We start from the raw sequence: 16,517 nt of genomic DNA, 5'->3' as shown, positions 1-16,517 counted from the left end.
GCAGCTCACTTTGTTTGGGGCACAGGAATTTGTGCCGATGAACAAGAATAAAAACATGAAAAACAAAACAATTCCTTTTTATTTTTTATTTAAAAGAAGGAGCTTATCCCCCAAGTTTGATTCTGCAAAAGCAGCTTCTTCAGAAAAAAAGAAAACAACAAGAAAGCAGCTGAAATGAAGCAGAGGAAGGGAGGGAAGACAAGATGGATTTCTGAATGATGCTCCTGTTGAAACAGAGCTTTCCTCTGCTCCTCACTCCGCTCTCTTTGTTACAAACAAAGATCCCTGTTGATTGCTGATCCAGCTTTGGCTTCATTCCTCATTCCTCTTTCCTCATTCCTCTTTTCCTCTTCTTTGCCTTTCTGCCAAATCGTATCAGCTGCTCCAACATCCGTATCCTTCCTGAAATAACATCTTCAATTCATTCCATTCCACCTTTTTTCTTCTTCCTCCTCCTTTTCATTCCTTGTTCTCATGTAATCACCCTCTCCATTATCATCTTTTCTTCTCTTCGATCAGTCCTCCAACCTCCCCCATTGTTTCCCCATTTTCCTCTCCCTCATACGATCAATTGAATAAATTTGTAGCGTTTATTATTGATTGTTCACATTTGACTTTAAAAATCTGTTCAAATGCAAAATTTCTGCTGCATGCTTTATTGGAGATCTGTCAGCCTTATTCACTGGAAAATTCAATATGCAAACACATGCGCATCTTTAGCTGAAACTTCTTGAATAATTTCTCGATGAGCTTTCCCTTTTCAGCTTGTGGTACATATTCTTCAAAACAGAATCAACGAATTTGTTGTTCGTTTGCGCTTGCTTCAAAGAAACTAGTTCTTCATCGAATTCGGCACTTCAAAAGAATATCATGGCCTGCTTCAAGAATGTCTTTCGTTGAAAAAGAAGATGATGGAATATTCCACAATAAATATAAATGAAAATAAAAATAAAAATAACAAATAAATCATTTGTAAATGCGAATTCACACTTCAACTGAACGCGCCATCTCACGCCCAGCTTGACTGTTATGAATCAAAAACGCTTTTTCTGCTTTTCTTTGCCACTTATCAGACTTGTCAAACTCCAAACTGAACTTCTGCTGGATGTCCAAATCCATCACAATGCAGCAAAGATCAACCTTTATGCACCCCAACTGTATTTTCATCACTTATGCCTTCCTCTCCAATGTCTGTCCTCATGCAACATGCCAAATATCTAGCAGCAGTCTCCAGAAAAATTCCCTCAACTTTGCACAAGATCAAAGAAATTCAGCTGTATGAACTTAAAAATGATTGGCACATCAACCCTGATGCTTCAATGAAAAAAAACGACAAAACGTCATCCGAACCATTAAATATCATAGCACATTGCCAATTTGTCCCCAGCATTGATGAATAACTGCAATATTCCCTTTTTCTTTCCTTTCCACACAGCTGCGCAGATTCTAGGTTCCTCAGATCAACATTGCTCTGTGTTTTTTAATCAGCTTATACAATCCTTTCAAAAGCCATCCAAAGCACTGACTTCTTCAAGAAATCGTAAAATTATTCTTCTGCAAGCTATCATTCCACAATTACCCATTGAGCGCACTGCCTTTCAATGCAACTGTTTCTTTTTCGCTTTTGACGTTCAACGGCATCCTCGCTCATTTCAGCTGCTTATGCTCCATGTATTTGCATCTATTTCTAATTATTTTGAAAATTTGCCATATAAAAAAATATAATTTGAATTCCATTAATTAATATCTCAACAGAAAAATAAAACATAAACAGAATATCAATAAAAATACAAAATAATATGTAAGTGAATCGAAAAAGAAAGAAAGAAAGAAAGATTGACAGATAGAAAATAAAGCAAACTTGAAAATCGAACAAATGGAATCTTTCAGAGGAACTGCATCGTCAATGCGCGACCGGTCATTAAGACCAGCTTTTGCCAAGTCTCCTTTCTCTCGCGCGCTTTTCTCATGCCCATTTCCAACAAAGTTCTACCTCTCCATCGCCTTCCCTCTTGCCACTGCCCCATTCTCCCCATGCACCCACTTTTCCCATCTCTTTTCTTGTCTTCCCAGCTCGGCGAAGAAACAAACGCACAGTGCAACATCTGCACAGCCACCTTCTCCAGCGCTCGCGCTGCTGTCCGCGCTGCAAGCTCCTCCGACCGCTCGCACGCAACAAACCCCACAACTTCCGCAATGAGATGCCCCGCAAGCTGGAACAGAACATTACACATCCCATCAAAGTCAAACGTGATGTTGTGCTAGTGACTTTTTAAAAAGAACTGCTCGTACGGAATACACAACAGCTCCGGCTGGTAGAATGGCTGCACTATCACAAAGCTGCGTGTCGCTGCTGGAGAGAGGCAGGCACACGCCTGTGCAGATTGAGAAGAAGCCAGAAGCAAAGCAGACATCGAATGCGCAGAATCAGAGGAAGGAGCGCACATATGCAAAGCAGCAGTTCCTGCGTTGTGCGTAAGGAGGTAGTTTCCAGGCGCTATCTTGATGCCTTATAGCAGAAAATACAACATTCACAGGAATGCTGATGAATCCTTCAGCAACTCCCATTTGTCCACAAACACACAATACAAAACACCAAACACCTCAATCATCCCTTTCCAGTGGCACACTTTCCTGATAACATACGTCGCATCCCGCAGAACTATCAGCGGTACACTTTCCTGCGGCACAACTGCCCCAATCGCAACAAACTCGTCCATCCTCTCTCTCTGCCTGTCCGAGTTCAAATGCAACGACACTCCATCTGATGCCAAACACCCACCCCCACCCCTACCCCCACCCCCTTCTCTTCTCTTCTTTCTCCTCACAAACAGCCTCTCCCCAATGAACGTGACGCTCATTGTCCTGTCAGGCTGTGTCATCCCTTCCACAACCGGCTTCCCCACAATCCGCTCCCGCTAGGCACACAGCTCCACCAGCGCCCCCGTCACCGTCATCGTCACCAGATAGTCCCTCCAGCTCCCATACGCACTCTCGTCAACCAGCGTCACACACTCCGGGTGCGCAGGAACACTCAGCAGCGATTCCACATCCAGAATCTGTCCCTCTTCCTCTTCTTCTTCTTCTTCTTCCTCTTCCTTCTCCAAATCAATCAAACTACCCTCTTTCCCTGACTCCTCATTTGTTGCCAAACCATTCGTCGATATTTCCACCTGTTCCACATCTTTCTCCACACTTCCTTCACAACCCTCTGAAGTTATGCTCAAAGGTTCATCTGCTACTTCTTCTTCTGATCTCCTGTTCTCCTGTTGAACGCCATTGGCTGATGAAGATCTGTTCATGTAAGGTTTCACTGAATGCTGCTTGTCTTTACCCGCCTCAGTCTTCGCAAACCTCAGTCGACCCATCTCAAGCTCTTTGACAATCATCAACACCATCGCTTCTTCCAGCTTCCCACGATTCTCTTTGATACTTTCCACAAACTCTCAGTGTGCTGTCGGATTCCCGCCTTTCTCCTCATTCCCATCTCCTTCCTCTATTTCTTCTCGCTCTTCCAGCACCGCCAGATAAATCGCTGCAGATGTGGATGATGCTACCATTGCCGAAACATCCGAATGGACAATTGCAGGAGCTGATGATGAAGTTGAAGTTGAAGAAGAAGAAGAAGAAGAAGAAATAGAAGAAGAAGAAGAGGAAGAGGAAGAAGAGGAAGAAGAAGAAGAAGAATATAATGGAGAAGGAGAGGAAGAAGAAGAAGAAGAAGATGATGATGATGACATTGATGCTTATGTTGATCGATTTGAATGAAATGAAAACAGGTATTTTATTCGAATTAATTCCGTCATTCAAAATATTTCCTCAGTTTCTCTCTCTTTCTCTCTTTCTCTCTTTCTCTCTTTCTCTCTCTCTTTCTTTGTGTCTTTCCCATACAAAAATAGAATTCGAACAGAATAGCATTCACCTTGTTTCCCCTTTTAAACGCACAATATCCCCTCCCCATCTCATCATCAAACTCTTCTTTTCTCTTCTCAAAATGTGCAGCCTCATATTCAGCATCCAACAACACTTCCAATTTTTTCCCCAGCACTTGAGACACAATTCTGTTGCATTCTATTTGTTGTGTGGCAATTGTTTGTTGGCTCATCAGAACTCACTCAAAACTTGATTCTGTCGAATTTGCTTTTGCAACATCTGCAGATGTTCAGATGGAATGAACAATGCTGTTTCGAAGAAGAGACGAAAATCTTCATGATGATGTTGGCGTGTTGCTTCTCCACCACAAACTTGTTTGTTGGATGGAGTGCAATAATTGCAGAAGCAGAAAAGTGAAATGGAAGAAGAAGAAGATGTTGTTGATAATAACAAATGAAATGAAATGATCAAGATGAACTCTTCAAGGGCTGCTGAATGACAAAGGCGAACAAGACTCATTTGAAGAAAATGAAGGCATAATGGACAGTTACGAATTTCATATCAGCAAACAGCAGCAAGAAAAGGTTGATTTATTTTGTGTTGCAACATGAGAATATGATGGTAATTCAAACAACAAAATTCTCAAATAAGATGAAGCTGCTCTTCTCCACAACCAAGCATTAAATATCATCAATGAAGAGATCGAAGGAGAAGGAGAAGAAACAACACAATTCGCAAAAATGCTGCTTTAACTGAAATTTCTCTGAGAATGACGCTCAACATAAAAAATAATGTTGGCTGGAAGAAAAAATATTCAAAAAATATATAAATAATTAGTTTTGAATTGATTATAAAAATTCTTCAAAAGAACACATACACCCTCCCTATTGCAAAAGTAGAAGATTGTTCAATCGCTGATGCTGCCATTCTCCTTTTCCATTGTTTCCCTGTGCTGCTTTCTCCATCATCCTTTTATCCCTCATAAATATCCTGCTTTCAATGTTGTCATCCAATTTTTTTTCTGAAAAAAATATCTCCGAATTCTATTCTTTCCAAGAGCCGTTAAATTGTGGACATTTTTCTTTTTCCTCTCTTATCCAAATGCTTTGAAATCAAATTTGTTTTTCTTCCCCTGTTCCAATTGAATACAAAAAATTTGCAATTCCCATCTGCTGAATGTATCTCGCCATCCAGCACTCTTCTCATGTTCTCCTCAGAAAAGCAAAAGAATGGCCATTTGTATAATTTTTCAGATTCCTGGACTCTGAAAAGGCAACAAATAAAAATATCTTTAAAATGAACAAGAACAATTAAAAATGCACACATCACATTTTTCATATGTTATTTTGGAAAATGAATTTCCTTCGACAATGCTGATCATTTAAATCATCTCCCCCAATTCCATCATTGTTGCGTTTCCATCATTGCCTTCCTCAGACACAAATAATAATATTGCCTATTCTTAGAAAAATGTTCGCTCACCGATCTCTCATTTCAACAAAAAATATTTTTGGTTTTTCAAATCAAATGATCTAAATATCCATTACTGCAAACAATAAAAAAGATTAATCGTTTTTTCTTTCTTTCTTTGTAACGACTTGTCAAATAACACTAACAACGCAGAATGGTATAACAACTTATGTTTTCATGATTATTTTAAGTTTATATTTTGCCCCAATTTCTTCTTTCCAATGATTTCCTTATTCAATGCAAATGACGAATGTTCGTTGTTTTCTGGATGCAATGCGCTTTCAAAAATGCAGACAACGGGTGGAACTGAAAGGTTCAATGGTTTATGCTCATTGTTGAATTCGAATTCTTGATAGTTACGATTTTAATTTTATTTTTTGAAGAATTGTTTTCTGAGCTTGAAGATTGCAACAAGGAAAGGCAAAAACAGAAAATTGAAGAAATGATTGGATTGATGGAAGAAATGGATGAAGAGAAAATCATTCAACATTCACAAAAGAACTGTTCATTAAAATCGATCAAATGATTGAAGAAGAGAAACTGACGATGGAAAATGCAATCTTGCTGTTGAAGCACATGGGTTATTGTAAAGCGTTGAAAAAAATTATGACTCTATTCTTTGAAAGTTCTCCATTGAACAAAAGATTTAAGAAGATGATCATTGATGAAAATGAGAAAAAAGAAGGAAAGGATGAAAAGCTTATGGCTGATCTTTGCGAATGCATTTTTCTAATTAGCCATCTTTTTTTAACGCTTCCAAAAGAATTGTATGGAATCTGTGTGCCTTGTCTTCTGAAAGCTGCATTGAAGAAAGAGGAAAACGAGGAAACGCAAAAAGAAGTGGAAATGGCACTTCTGGCATTGAGTTGCATTTTCTCGCATTTCGTTTGAACATTTCTTTTTTATTTTTGAAATATTTTCTAATTTTTCTTATTTTTGAACAGAACATAGGAAGAGATCTTTTCCTGAACGAGATGAAAGAAATCATCCAATATCATGAAAAGCGTCACAATTTGACACGACTTGCCTATCAGTCTGCTTGGTGGTTTTTGATTATTCTATCATTCAACGACCAAAAAACAATAGAAGTTATTGTGGATGAGATGAATTTTGAAAGAGAGGCAGCAAGAGAATTGGATGAGCTGATGCAAAGCGTGGATTGGAAGAAGAAAGAAGAAGAGGAAATAAAAGGAAAAGGGAAGAATGAAGAACTTGTTTTGAAAAGATGGCTGCAAATGTTTGATAATTTCTTTGTCACATGCAGAAAATGGAATGAAGAATGCTCGGGGATTGTTGAGAGTATTGTTCAGGTACTTCGAGCAGCGAATGACTATCGCAGAGAAATCTACAAAACATGCATATATTTGTTAAGAACATCAGCAGAAAAAAGAGTTGTGAAAGTTGATGCCTTGCTGAAAAGTGGTGCCATTGATGCTGTCTTAGAGGAAATTCAGCAACCAACGGTAGATGACGAAATAAAATATGAAATCTTGCAATTTTTTGATGCAATTTCAAGGAGATTGAAAGAAGAGGAAAAAGATGAAAAAAAAGATGCGAAAAGAAAGGCAACAAAAAAAGAGATTTTTGAAAAGATGGAAGAAGAAGGATACGAAGATGTCATCATAAGTTTTCATGGAATATTTGATTTTCTTAACAAAAAATATCATTTCGGATTGTCATTGAATATTTCTGATTATTTTGTAAATGCCTGAGGAAATGAAATGCTTTGTGTTTTGTAACTCAAACTTTTCATTTTTCTTTCCTCCCTTTTTTTAGCTTCATTTATTATCTCCACTCAAACAATTGAACCGTTTGATTGATATTCTCTGCGGGGATCTGATCGATCCAAAAAAGTTGAGCCTTCAAAAAATGATTGACTCTTGTTTTCTCCTTTTTTCTTTTTTATTATTATTGTAATAATTATTCTTTTGATTCAGCTCCATTTCAAAGAAGTTTTAAAAGAAACCTAAATAATGATTCAATTGTTTGTTGAATTGTGAAATGTTGAAAAGAGTCAAACAAAAATTTTGAGTAACAAAATACAAAGCTTTTCGTTTTTTCAAGACTTAAAAAAATACGTGTGAATTATTCAAAGATGAATGAATATGGCATCATTAGCATAATAGAATCTATTCGTTTTTTGAAATCTAACAATGATATCTTCGAATCCCTCTTCTTCTTGCTTTTCAAATATTTTCCTTTTCAACTCTTTTCTTTCCTCCTCCGTAGTTTTCGCTTCTCCCTTTCCTTTGAAACGCATTGAAATCAAATGAAAAAAATTAATAAATTCATATGTCATTCTTCTATTCAATGTCGATTTTGGAATCTCCTCCAAAGCAGCATCAATGGCACCACTTTTCAGCAAGGCAACAAGTTTCACAGCTCTGTTTTCTGCTGCTGCTTTAAATAATCGAACGCATTCCTCGCATATTTCACTGTGATTATCTCTTGATGCAAGAAGCACGTCAACAATGCTGCGGAGAAGTCCAACATATTCTTCATTCCACAAATGACATGAGTAGAAGTAATCACCAATTGGGCCGAACCATCTCAAAATAATATCCATTGCTTTCCTTTCTGTTTTCCCCATCTCTTCTTCTTTCTTCTTCCAATCCACACTCTTCCACAACTCTTCCACTTCTCTTCTTGCCTCTCTTATAAAATGCAGCTCATTCGCAATAACAACTTCCAAGCTTTTGTCTAACTCAAATCTTTTTATCAAAAACCCCCAAGCAGACTGATAGGCAAGTTGTGTCAGGTTGCAACGTTTCTGATGATATTGGATGATTTCTTTGATTTCATTCAGGAAAAGATCTCTTTCAATGATCTGTTCAAAAAATATGAAAAAATATCAATAAAGTCAAAAAGGAAACAGAAATGCCCATACGTTACATACGTCAATGCAACTCAGAGCTAAAAGAGCCATTTCCACTTCTTTTTGAGCTTCCTCGTTTTCCTCTTTTTTCAACGCAGCTTTCAGAAGACAGGGCGCGCAATCAGATATCAATTGTGATGAAGTCCCAATGTTCAACAAAAGGTAGCATTCACAAAGTCCAGTAAGAAGATTTTCTTTTCTCTTCTCTTTATTCTGTTCTTCATCAACAATCATCTCCTCAAATCTTCCGTTAAATGAAGAAAAGAAAAAGTCCTCAATGTATATGCTTTTCAAAATGTTGCAATACCCCATGTGCTTCAATAGCAAGATTGCATTTCCCATCGTCAGTTTCTCTTCTTCAATCATTTTATCGATTTTCTCGAACTGCTCTTTTGTGAATGTTGAATAAAGTTCTTCTTTATTCATTTCATCAATCATTCTGTTCATTTCTTCAATTTTCTCTTTTTGTTCCGAAACGCTGCAGCTTTTCAATTCATCAAACAGCTCTAAAGAAACAAATTTCCCCCAAATGATAAAAGTCATCAGCCTTTGAAAAAACGGTGAAAAATGAACAAACTTGAAAACTTTTCCTTTGGGGCCATCTCTCGATTTCCGTCTTCTATTTTATCATCAATGAATTCTTCCATTCTGTTTATTTAAAGTGCATTCCATTCGCAACGAATATACCCAATAATTAAGCAAAATCAAATAAATATCAAACATCGTTCACGATCCAATAAATTGAGAAGGTTACAGTCGCTATCCAAATTGTTTTGCTTTATAAAAAAAGATTTGGAAACGATTTCTATGAAAGCAGCCTGATTGGCTGAGCGAGGCAAGAAATGGCAGTTTTTTTGTTTCTTGCTGATCAAACCAACAAATATTCATCAAAAGCAAATGGAGAATTGCCATTCGATTCATGATGCTCCATGAAATCGATTTCTTCCCCTTTTGGAACAGAATTAATTCACGATACAAAAATGGAACTTGTTGGGAGAGGACAGCTGCAATGAAGCAAAAGGATTGAGAAGAAGAGTTTCATGACTTTTTTGAGTTCCTGATTGTTTTGTCGAAAGCCAAAGAATGGCCAATGTTTGCATTCTCGAAGGACCTCGTTGGTTGTATTATTTTGCAGTTTCTGATTTCATTGAAAAGGATTGAAGTGATTGCTGAAGACAAAAGAAGCGAAAAGTTCCAAAATCGAAATGGATAAAACAAGCAAAACGTCAATTGCAATTCTTTACAAAATAAACCAAACGAATGGCAGAAGAACAAGGTTGGATGGTTCAATTGCAACAGCATCATGGGTCATCAAAAAATGGATTATTTGAGTCAAATCTATCAAAATTGGTTTCACTGGCCAAGCTGCCTGGCTTTGCGCTTGATAAGAGTTCGGTGATGCGTTTTGTTCGTCCTTTTCTATTCGAATGATTGAGCATTATTGGTTGCAAAATGCATTTGCTTTCGGATGAAAAGAGATTGGAAAAGGAATTATTTGGAGACGACTCTGCTGCCAAGGAGCAATGAAAAAAATGCATAAGTAGTTATTCATATTCTTCAGAGACCAAAAGCATTGGCGTTGTAGATATGGAAGGAATTGGCCGACATTTCAGTTTCTGCTCCATCAGAATGAAGATGAATGGCAAACACTTCTGTTTTCTCAAGGAAGATGCTCTTGCAGAAATGAGGCATTCATCAGGCTATTCAGAAACTCTTCCTTTTTGCTTCAGCAATATTAGCGCGATGAAAATGTGTTGAAGAATGAAAGGGCCTCTTTTCGAATGTCTCAACAATCCATCATTTTTGTATCAACATCGTTTTCAGATGAAAAGTTTCCTTCTTTTCTGCATTTGAGCTGCTTCGTGATGAACACCTTGCAGACATCGAAAACAACAACATTCAAAAATTCTTCATCGTCTTCGTCTTCTTTTTCCTTGTCTTCTTCGCCTTCGCCTTCGCCTTCGCCTTCTTCTTCTTCTTCTTCTTCTATTAATTTTTTTCAAAATTCCAATCTTCCCCGCAGCACTTGAAAATTCCTCATTTTGCAAAAGAGTAATAAATGTGTGTTATATCACTTTTATTGTTCTTTAATCACGTCGAAATTATTGTGTTTCAACAATGAATTCACTCTTCATCTTTTTCTTTCTCATCATCATTTCCTTCATCATCTTCTTCTCCGTCTTCTTCTTCTTCTTCTTCTTCTTCTTCTTCTTCTTCTTCTTCTTCTTCTCCTTCTTTTCTCCATCGGTTCTCCTTTTCTTCGAAATAATTTCACTTGAAGCCATCTTCTTCAATCATCATCGTCTTCTATTTTTTACTGTTGTCCCATCGATGTTAGAGACAATGCGAATCGTGTGATTGCGCCTCGGCTATCTCTTCGTCACCAACAGCCACATCACTCATTTGCGTTGTTTGCATTTTGTTTTCATTTTGTGCTCGTTTTTGGATGGAATTTGCAGAGCTACAGACAATTTGTGAGGAATAATTGGATGCAAACAGGGCCACATCTTCATCAAAGGAGCAGAGAATGCAAATGGCTGAAAGGTGGAACAAAAAGAGTAGAAGATGATTGTTGCACCGATCGAGGCAAATGGAAGCGAAGTTTGAGTGTCTTCTTCGTCGGCGTGAGAAATGATGAAAAAGAAAATCGCCTTTCTCTTCCACAAAAATGAGTGGAAATTTCGCCATTTTGGAAGAAACCAGGGCAACCATTTTGCGCGAGCTATGAATGAAGATGCGTTTGAGGTGAATTCTGTTGCGCTGCTGATTGAAGACGTGTGAGCAGAGAGCGAAACAGAAATTGGAGCCATTGAGAGTTTTGGAGATGGAGCTCATGGATAACAGGGGGAAAAAAATCAGCTTTCATTGAGTTTTGTGGGACATGCGATTGATGAGATGCTCGGCATCGAGGAAGAAGAAGAAGAAGAAGAAGAAGAAGAACAAAGAAGAAGAAGAAGAAGAAGAAGAAGAAGAAGAAGAAGAAGAAGAAGAAGAAGAAGAAGAAGAAGAAGAAGAAGAAGAAGAAGAAGAAGAAGAAGAAGAAGAAGAAGAAGATGATGATGATGATGAAGAAGAAGAAGATGAAGATGATGATGATGATGATGATGATGATGATGATGATGATGATGATGATGATGATGATGATGATGATGATGATGATGATGATGATGATGATGATGATGATGATGATGATGATGATGATGATGATGATGATGATGATGATGATGATGATGATGATGATGATGATGATGATGAAGAAGAGTATATGGGATAAGATGATGAAGATGTAGGAAATGGCACAGATGTGGTAAAGAAAATGCAAGAGACCGATTATATTCACATCAACTCTTTCCTCTTTGTCTGCTGTTCAACCATCGTCATCATCTTCATTATCGTAGTCATCATCGTCTTCTTCTTCTTCTTCTTCTTCTAATTCCAACACAAATAATGCTCCTCCTATATTATCCACTCAATTTCAGTTTATTCCTGCTAAAAGATCAACTTCTTCTTCTTCTTTTTCTTTTTCTTCATATTCTGTTCTTCTTTTTCTTCTTTTTCTTCTTCTTCCTCCTCCTCTTCCTCTTTTTCTGTTTCTTCTTCTTCATAATCTTCATAATCTTCTTCTTCTTCTTCTTCTTCTTCCTCCTCCTCCTCCTCTTCCTCTTACTCTTCATTTTCTTCTTGCTATAGCGATTACATTTATCTGGTCATTATCCCACTTTTTTTTTTGAAAAATTTGCAATGTTACAAAAAAGATTCTTCTCATTTTTCAGAGAAAGGAAAAAGAAAGGAAAAACGAGAGTTCGAGAAACACATGAAAAACAATTTTAATGAGCATAGTCTTCACTTTTAATAAGTGAAAAGAAGCTGATATATAATATTCTTTTCTGTAAAAATTTTTCTTTTTTTTGTTTATGGTGTTTATTGATCAATTAATTATTATGAAGTGATAATGGGATAAATTTTTTTCTACATATAATTTTTTGTTTTTTAATATCTTTTTTTATTTGCATATAATAGAAATATCATCTGATGCAAGGGATCATCCAAGAGAAAATTTGTTGAAAAAAACCACATAAAAGATTTTTCATGAAACAACATAAATTGAAATTAAAAAAAAAAAAAAAAAAAAAAAGATAAACGTCATAGAGAAATCCTTTTATATTTCTATCTTTTAATTTGTGTGTTTTCATACAAAATTGTTGAACCATTTAAAATCGAATTTTGATGGTGAAATTTTTATTTTCCAAACAATTTTTTTTCTTTTTTTCTTTTTGTATTCGATTTGTGTAATTATTATAGAAATCATGATTATTTTCTTGGTGAAGTTGGGAGATAATATTTGAAACCTTTTACTGTCTTATTTTCTATTTTGATAATATGTTATGAATATTCATGAATGAACCCTGAAAAGTGAATTATCTTATTTGAAAAACCTCTCCTGCTTTTTTAAAGTCAAACTTAGGCTTTTTAAACGATAGATAAACATTTGAAATTCGAAAGATAAATATTTCACAAATGACAATAAATTTTGCAAAATAATTATCATTCCGAAAATTATTATGTTTACAAAAATAATCACCAAAATGGGAAAGAAATATAAATGGGGGAAAATATAGACTTTCAAGCTTTTTTTGTACATGGCATTGAATAATTGTTTCACTCATAACTTTACTAAACTCAATCAGATTGCAAAATAAATTGGATTATAATATATGTGAACAGGCATCGTAGAAAAAGAAACATAAAGTTATCCAACATTTCACGAATGTCAAAAAATGAACCCATTTTTATTGTGTTTTTTGATATAAAAAAGTCAATGAAAAGTGAACAATTTTTCAATGAAAGTGCCTAAAGTCAAATATTTTACCCCAAATAAATTGTTTTTATTGCAACAATGAATACTATGATTTAACATAATTGTTCAGACTGAAAATCAAGTACTTCCAAGAGTTAAACACATTTAATCCCATTGAAAATTGGTTTGTTTTTTTTCTGAAATCACAATATGAAAACCAAAAAATAGTTGTCAATTTTCGAAATAATTGTAAATCAATTATGAATAAAAAAAGTGATTATTCTCTTTTCAAATCCATGGTTCCCATTATCTTGAAATAGATACAAAAAAGAACGTTTGCCTGTAGAAGGAGAAGCAACGTATGGTTTTGAAAAGTTAATATTGACTGCTTTGAATTATTCATTGAAAAGCATTAGAGATTCTATAATCCCTTTGCAATGCTTCTTGTCTTGGAATAGAACAAACACATTTGTATATTAAGTTGTCAGAAAACTTGTTCTTTTGGAGGAGTCTGAAGTGCAATTTCAACGAAATGAAATGTTTGAGAAGGGGCATATTTGAAAAGCAAAATGTGTGTCAAAACATAAGGAACCACTAATTGTTCCTGATTTGAATGTGATACTTTCGAGCATTCCTGATTGGTTTGTTGAAAAACCAAGAGAGGCTTCTTTGTTTCTTTTTGCTTTGTCCACAGGGGTGCGAAGCCACACATGTTCAAAAATAAGACTAATGGATATTGTGAAGGTGTATGTAAATTATTCATCAACATTTGTGAAGGTAACAATTAATTTAGCATGTGGAAAAGGGGTAAGAAATGACGACCATTGTGTAACAGTTGAAGGAAATATCACAGAAAAACACACTTTGAATGTTGTCTGGTGGCTGGAGGAGTTTCTTGTTAAAGAATATGGATTATCACTAACAAAATACGACAAATGGAATTTAGGAAGGATGGGGGTGCAATTTTTGTGGGGATTGAGGAAGTGTGCGATGAGAGCAAGGCTTCAAAAAAGATCATTCCAAACTTGGTACCCCTCACAATTATTTGGTTTTCACTCTTTGAGATCAGGTTTTATCAGTTCAGCATTTTTGAAAATTGGAAATAAACCTGAACTCAAAGAAAACTTTCTTGAAACAGCAGCATTTGTTACGAAATGGAAATCAGGATCGCAAGTGGAGGTGAATTATGTTGATAAAACAAGAAAAAGTACAATTATTGCAAATCGAATAAACAATCCAGATGAAGTGTTGGAAGGTGTGAATAATTTTGTGTGGATCCTTTTGATCAACCCGTTTTTTTTTTTTTTTTTTTTTTTTTTTTTTTTTTTTTTTTTTTTTTTTTTTGCATTTAATTATTTAATTATTTATTTATTAAATTATTTATTTATGCATTCATAAATTTATTGATTTATTAATTTTAAAAATAATTTGTTCATTTATTTATTAATGGATTTTTCATTATTGAATTAATTGTTATTTGGCATAAATGAATTTTCATAATAAACTTGTTGTTATATTTTTCAAATAAAAAAATAATTTCAAACCTTGATAAAATTTTTGTTCCCACACATAAAACATAACATCAATACGAATAAATGAATAACAAAACAATTTCATTTATTCAAATGCTGATCCATGAATGCGAACAACATTTTTGATTAAAATATGAATTATTCATTTTATATGATAATTTTTCAAAAGGAACATTCAATAAAAAAAATATGTTAAGGGTTTTTGGACTTGGCTTTTTGTTAAGAATCTTTTTTATTACAGACAATTTCTATTTCTTATTGATTGGAAAAAGACAGAATTAATTAAAATTACAAATTGTTGTTCAATTTTATATAACATTTTTTATGAAATAAAAGAAATTTAATATCGAATGATCGAATTTGAACAAAATGAGTTTGTCATTCAATAAACGTGAAATATGTTTGATACAGCATTAATTATTTGTTTTGAATTGTCTTCTTTTCAATAAATGATGAATATTCTTTCTTGTTTCCGATGAAATTTTATGATGCAACTTTATTGTCATTAATCATTTCAGTCTTTGAATAAGGAATTCGCTCAGCTATTAAAGCACTTGTTTCCAACGAGACAACTCTTTCAATAATATTTTCTACTGTGTCCTATTTAACTGAGAATAGAGATGACTTAATTTTTTAGAAAAGTTCTTTTTGATTAATTTTCTATAAAAATATGAATTTCATATTTTGATAAAATTTCTGTTTCCACTCATGAAACTTCGCTGTAATGAAAACAAAATCGAGAAAATATTTATATTTCCATTTTAGTGAAGTTACATGAGTGAAAACAGAAATTTTATCTAATTGTCAAATATTTTTCATTATTTGAAAATTATTTAAAAGGAACTTTTCGAAACAATTTTGACAGATCGCTTCCCAAATATATGAAATCCAAACTCTTGCAAAGGATAGTTTGAAAACTCCAGTCTTTATAAAATCTCGTTCGCATCATAGCAATTTTATATGGCAAAAGAAACTTATCTCCATATTCATTTACAGGTCAGAACTCCTCATTATGCAAATCCAAAGAAAATTTTTTCTGAATTAATTTCACCAACTTATACACAACATTAAGAGATATATTTTCTTCAGATTATTTCTCCAATGTGAAAGGAGGATTCTAATACGAAGTTCCTTTTGCATTTCAATAATCTTTCATAAACAAATAAACTTCCATTTTTCTCCCTGAATTTTATAATATCGCATAATCCTTCACTACAGCAAGTTATTGCCCTTTCTCCTGTATGTTAAGCAAATGAAAACAAAGAATCTTCTGAAGCTTTGTCAGTGAAATAATTTGGGATACTGTGGATTAAATAACTCATATCGAAAGTTGCAAGAGGTTGTTTTCCTTCACATCTTTGCTTCAATGATTTGTTCATTTTCAGCTCTCTGACAATTCAATTGATTACACTGTCGAATCCTTATCCAATGGTTTGTTGAACATTCTTTGTTGAATTCGTTTCAAAGATCGTAAAATAGCATATTCTATTGAAAAAACGCAGTATTTGCAATCATTAACCATAAAATGCAAAAATCCTGTCACACATTTTTTATTCATTGGAAATGGATGAAAATCAAAACACTGTGCAAATGAATTGTTCAAACGAAAAATTCAAGTGTGTTTTTTTTATGTTGAATTGGAATAGTGACGTGGCTCATCAAAATATTTTTTTATTCTGTTTTTGCTGACCACGTTCAACGCATTTTCCAAAAATGTTGGCTTTGTTCTTTTTCTATCCAATGACACATTTTGTTCTTCAAGTGCTGCAGACCGGTCCTTGTATTTTCTCCATTCGTTCCCTATTGCAGAAATTGTGTTTTTGATATGAATATTTGTGTGATTATTTTTGAAATCATAACTTTTTTCGGAGTTTCGATTTTTTGATTTTCGTTTGTCAATTTCTTGAAAATTATCATTCGAGTATAAAAAAAATTGCAATTGTTCAAAAAAGCACACATTTGAGCTTCA

At 34.6% G+C, this 16,517-nt stretch overlaps 4 protein-coding genes across 4 annotated transcripts; 1 reads left to right on the top strand and 3 right to left on the bottom strand.

Moving 5' to 3' along the window:
* Positions 1 to 1,886: 1,886 nt before the first annotated feature.
* Positions 1,887 to 2,234, bottom strand: MONOS_12496 (uncharacterized protein; the record flags this gene model as incomplete). Its single annotated transcript, XM_067865121.1, has 1 exon — positions 1,887 to 2,234. The coding sequence occupies one exon, from the start codon at positions 2,232 to 2,234 to the stop codon at positions 1,887 to 1,889; it is 348 nt and encodes a 115-aa protein (XP_067726075.1).
* A 27-nt stretch (positions 2,235 to 2,261) lies between these two features.
* MONOS_12495 (uncharacterized protein) lies at positions 2,262 to 3,368 on the bottom strand (the record flags this gene model as incomplete). The annotated part of the gene is made up of 3 exons (XM_067865120.1): positions 2,262 to 2,509; positions 2,585 to 2,733; positions 2,929 to 3,368. 3 exons carry the CDS (start codon positions 3,366 to 3,368, stop codon positions 2,262 to 2,264), a joined length of 837 nt encoding a protein of 278 aa, XP_067726074.1.
* A 2,386-nt stretch (positions 3,369 to 5,754) lies between these two features.
* On the top strand, positions 5,755 to 7,308 carry MONOS_12493 (uncharacterized protein). Its single transcript, XM_067865119.1, has 2 exons — positions 5,755 to 6,228; positions 6,288 to 7,308. Exons 1-2 carry the CDS (start codon positions 5,866 to 5,868, stop codon positions 7,053 to 7,055), a joined length of 1,131 nt encoding a protein of 376 aa, XP_067726073.1. The 5' UTR covers positions 5,755 to 5,865; the 3' UTR covers positions 7,056 to 7,308.
* Positions 7,309 to 7,311: 3 nt separating this feature from the next.
* MONOS_12492 (uncharacterized protein) lies at positions 7,312 to 9,088 on the bottom strand. The gene is made up of 4 exons (XM_067865118.1): positions 8,940 to 9,088; positions 8,796 to 8,866; positions 8,231 to 8,724; positions 7,312 to 8,170 (listed from the first exon to the last, which is right to left on the bottom strand). Exons 2-4 carry the CDS (start codon positions 8,863 to 8,865, stop codon positions 7,433 to 7,435), a joined length of 1,302 nt encoding a protein of 433 aa, XP_067726072.1. The 5' UTR covers position 8,866; positions 8,940 to 9,088; the 3' UTR covers positions 7,312 to 7,432.
* Between the last annotated feature and the right edge of the window lie 7,429 nt (positions 9,089 to 16,517).

This window comes from Monocercomonoides exilis (assembly GCF_001643675.1).
Source record: "Monocercomonoides exilis strain PA203 chromosome Unknown scaffold27-1312184, whole genome shotgun sequence".
Taxonomy (NCBI): domain Eukaryota; phylum Preaxostyla; order Oxymonadida; family Polymastigidae; genus Monocercomonoides; species Monocercomonoides exilis.
The sequence above is the reverse complement of the archived record's forward strand: the minus strand, read 5'-3'. Positions and strand labels throughout refer to the sequence as shown.

Excerpts from the sequence above, each read along its gene's own strand:
- MONOS_12493 (XM_067865119.1), top strand. The coding sequence starts at position 5,866 with ATGATTGAAGAAGAGAAACTGACGATGGAAAATGCAATCTTGCTGTTG. Across the intron at positions 6,229-6,287 it reads GTTGCATTTTCTCGCATTTC|AACATAGGAAGAGATCTTTT; the intron begins GTTTGAACATTT and ends ATTTTTGAACAG.
- MONOS_12492 (XM_067865118.1), bottom strand. The coding sequence starts at position 8,865 with ATGGAAGAATTCATTGATGATAAAATAGAAGACGGAAATCGAGAGATG. Across the intron at positions 8,725-8,795 it reads CCCAAAGGAAAAGTTTTCAA|AGCTGTTTGATGAATTGAAA; the intron begins GTTTGTTCATTT and ends TTGTTTCTTTAG. Across the intron at positions 8,171-8,230 it reads GTTGCATTGACGTATGTAAC|ATCATTGAAAGAGATCTTTT; the intron begins GTATGGGCATTT and ends TTTTTTGAACAG.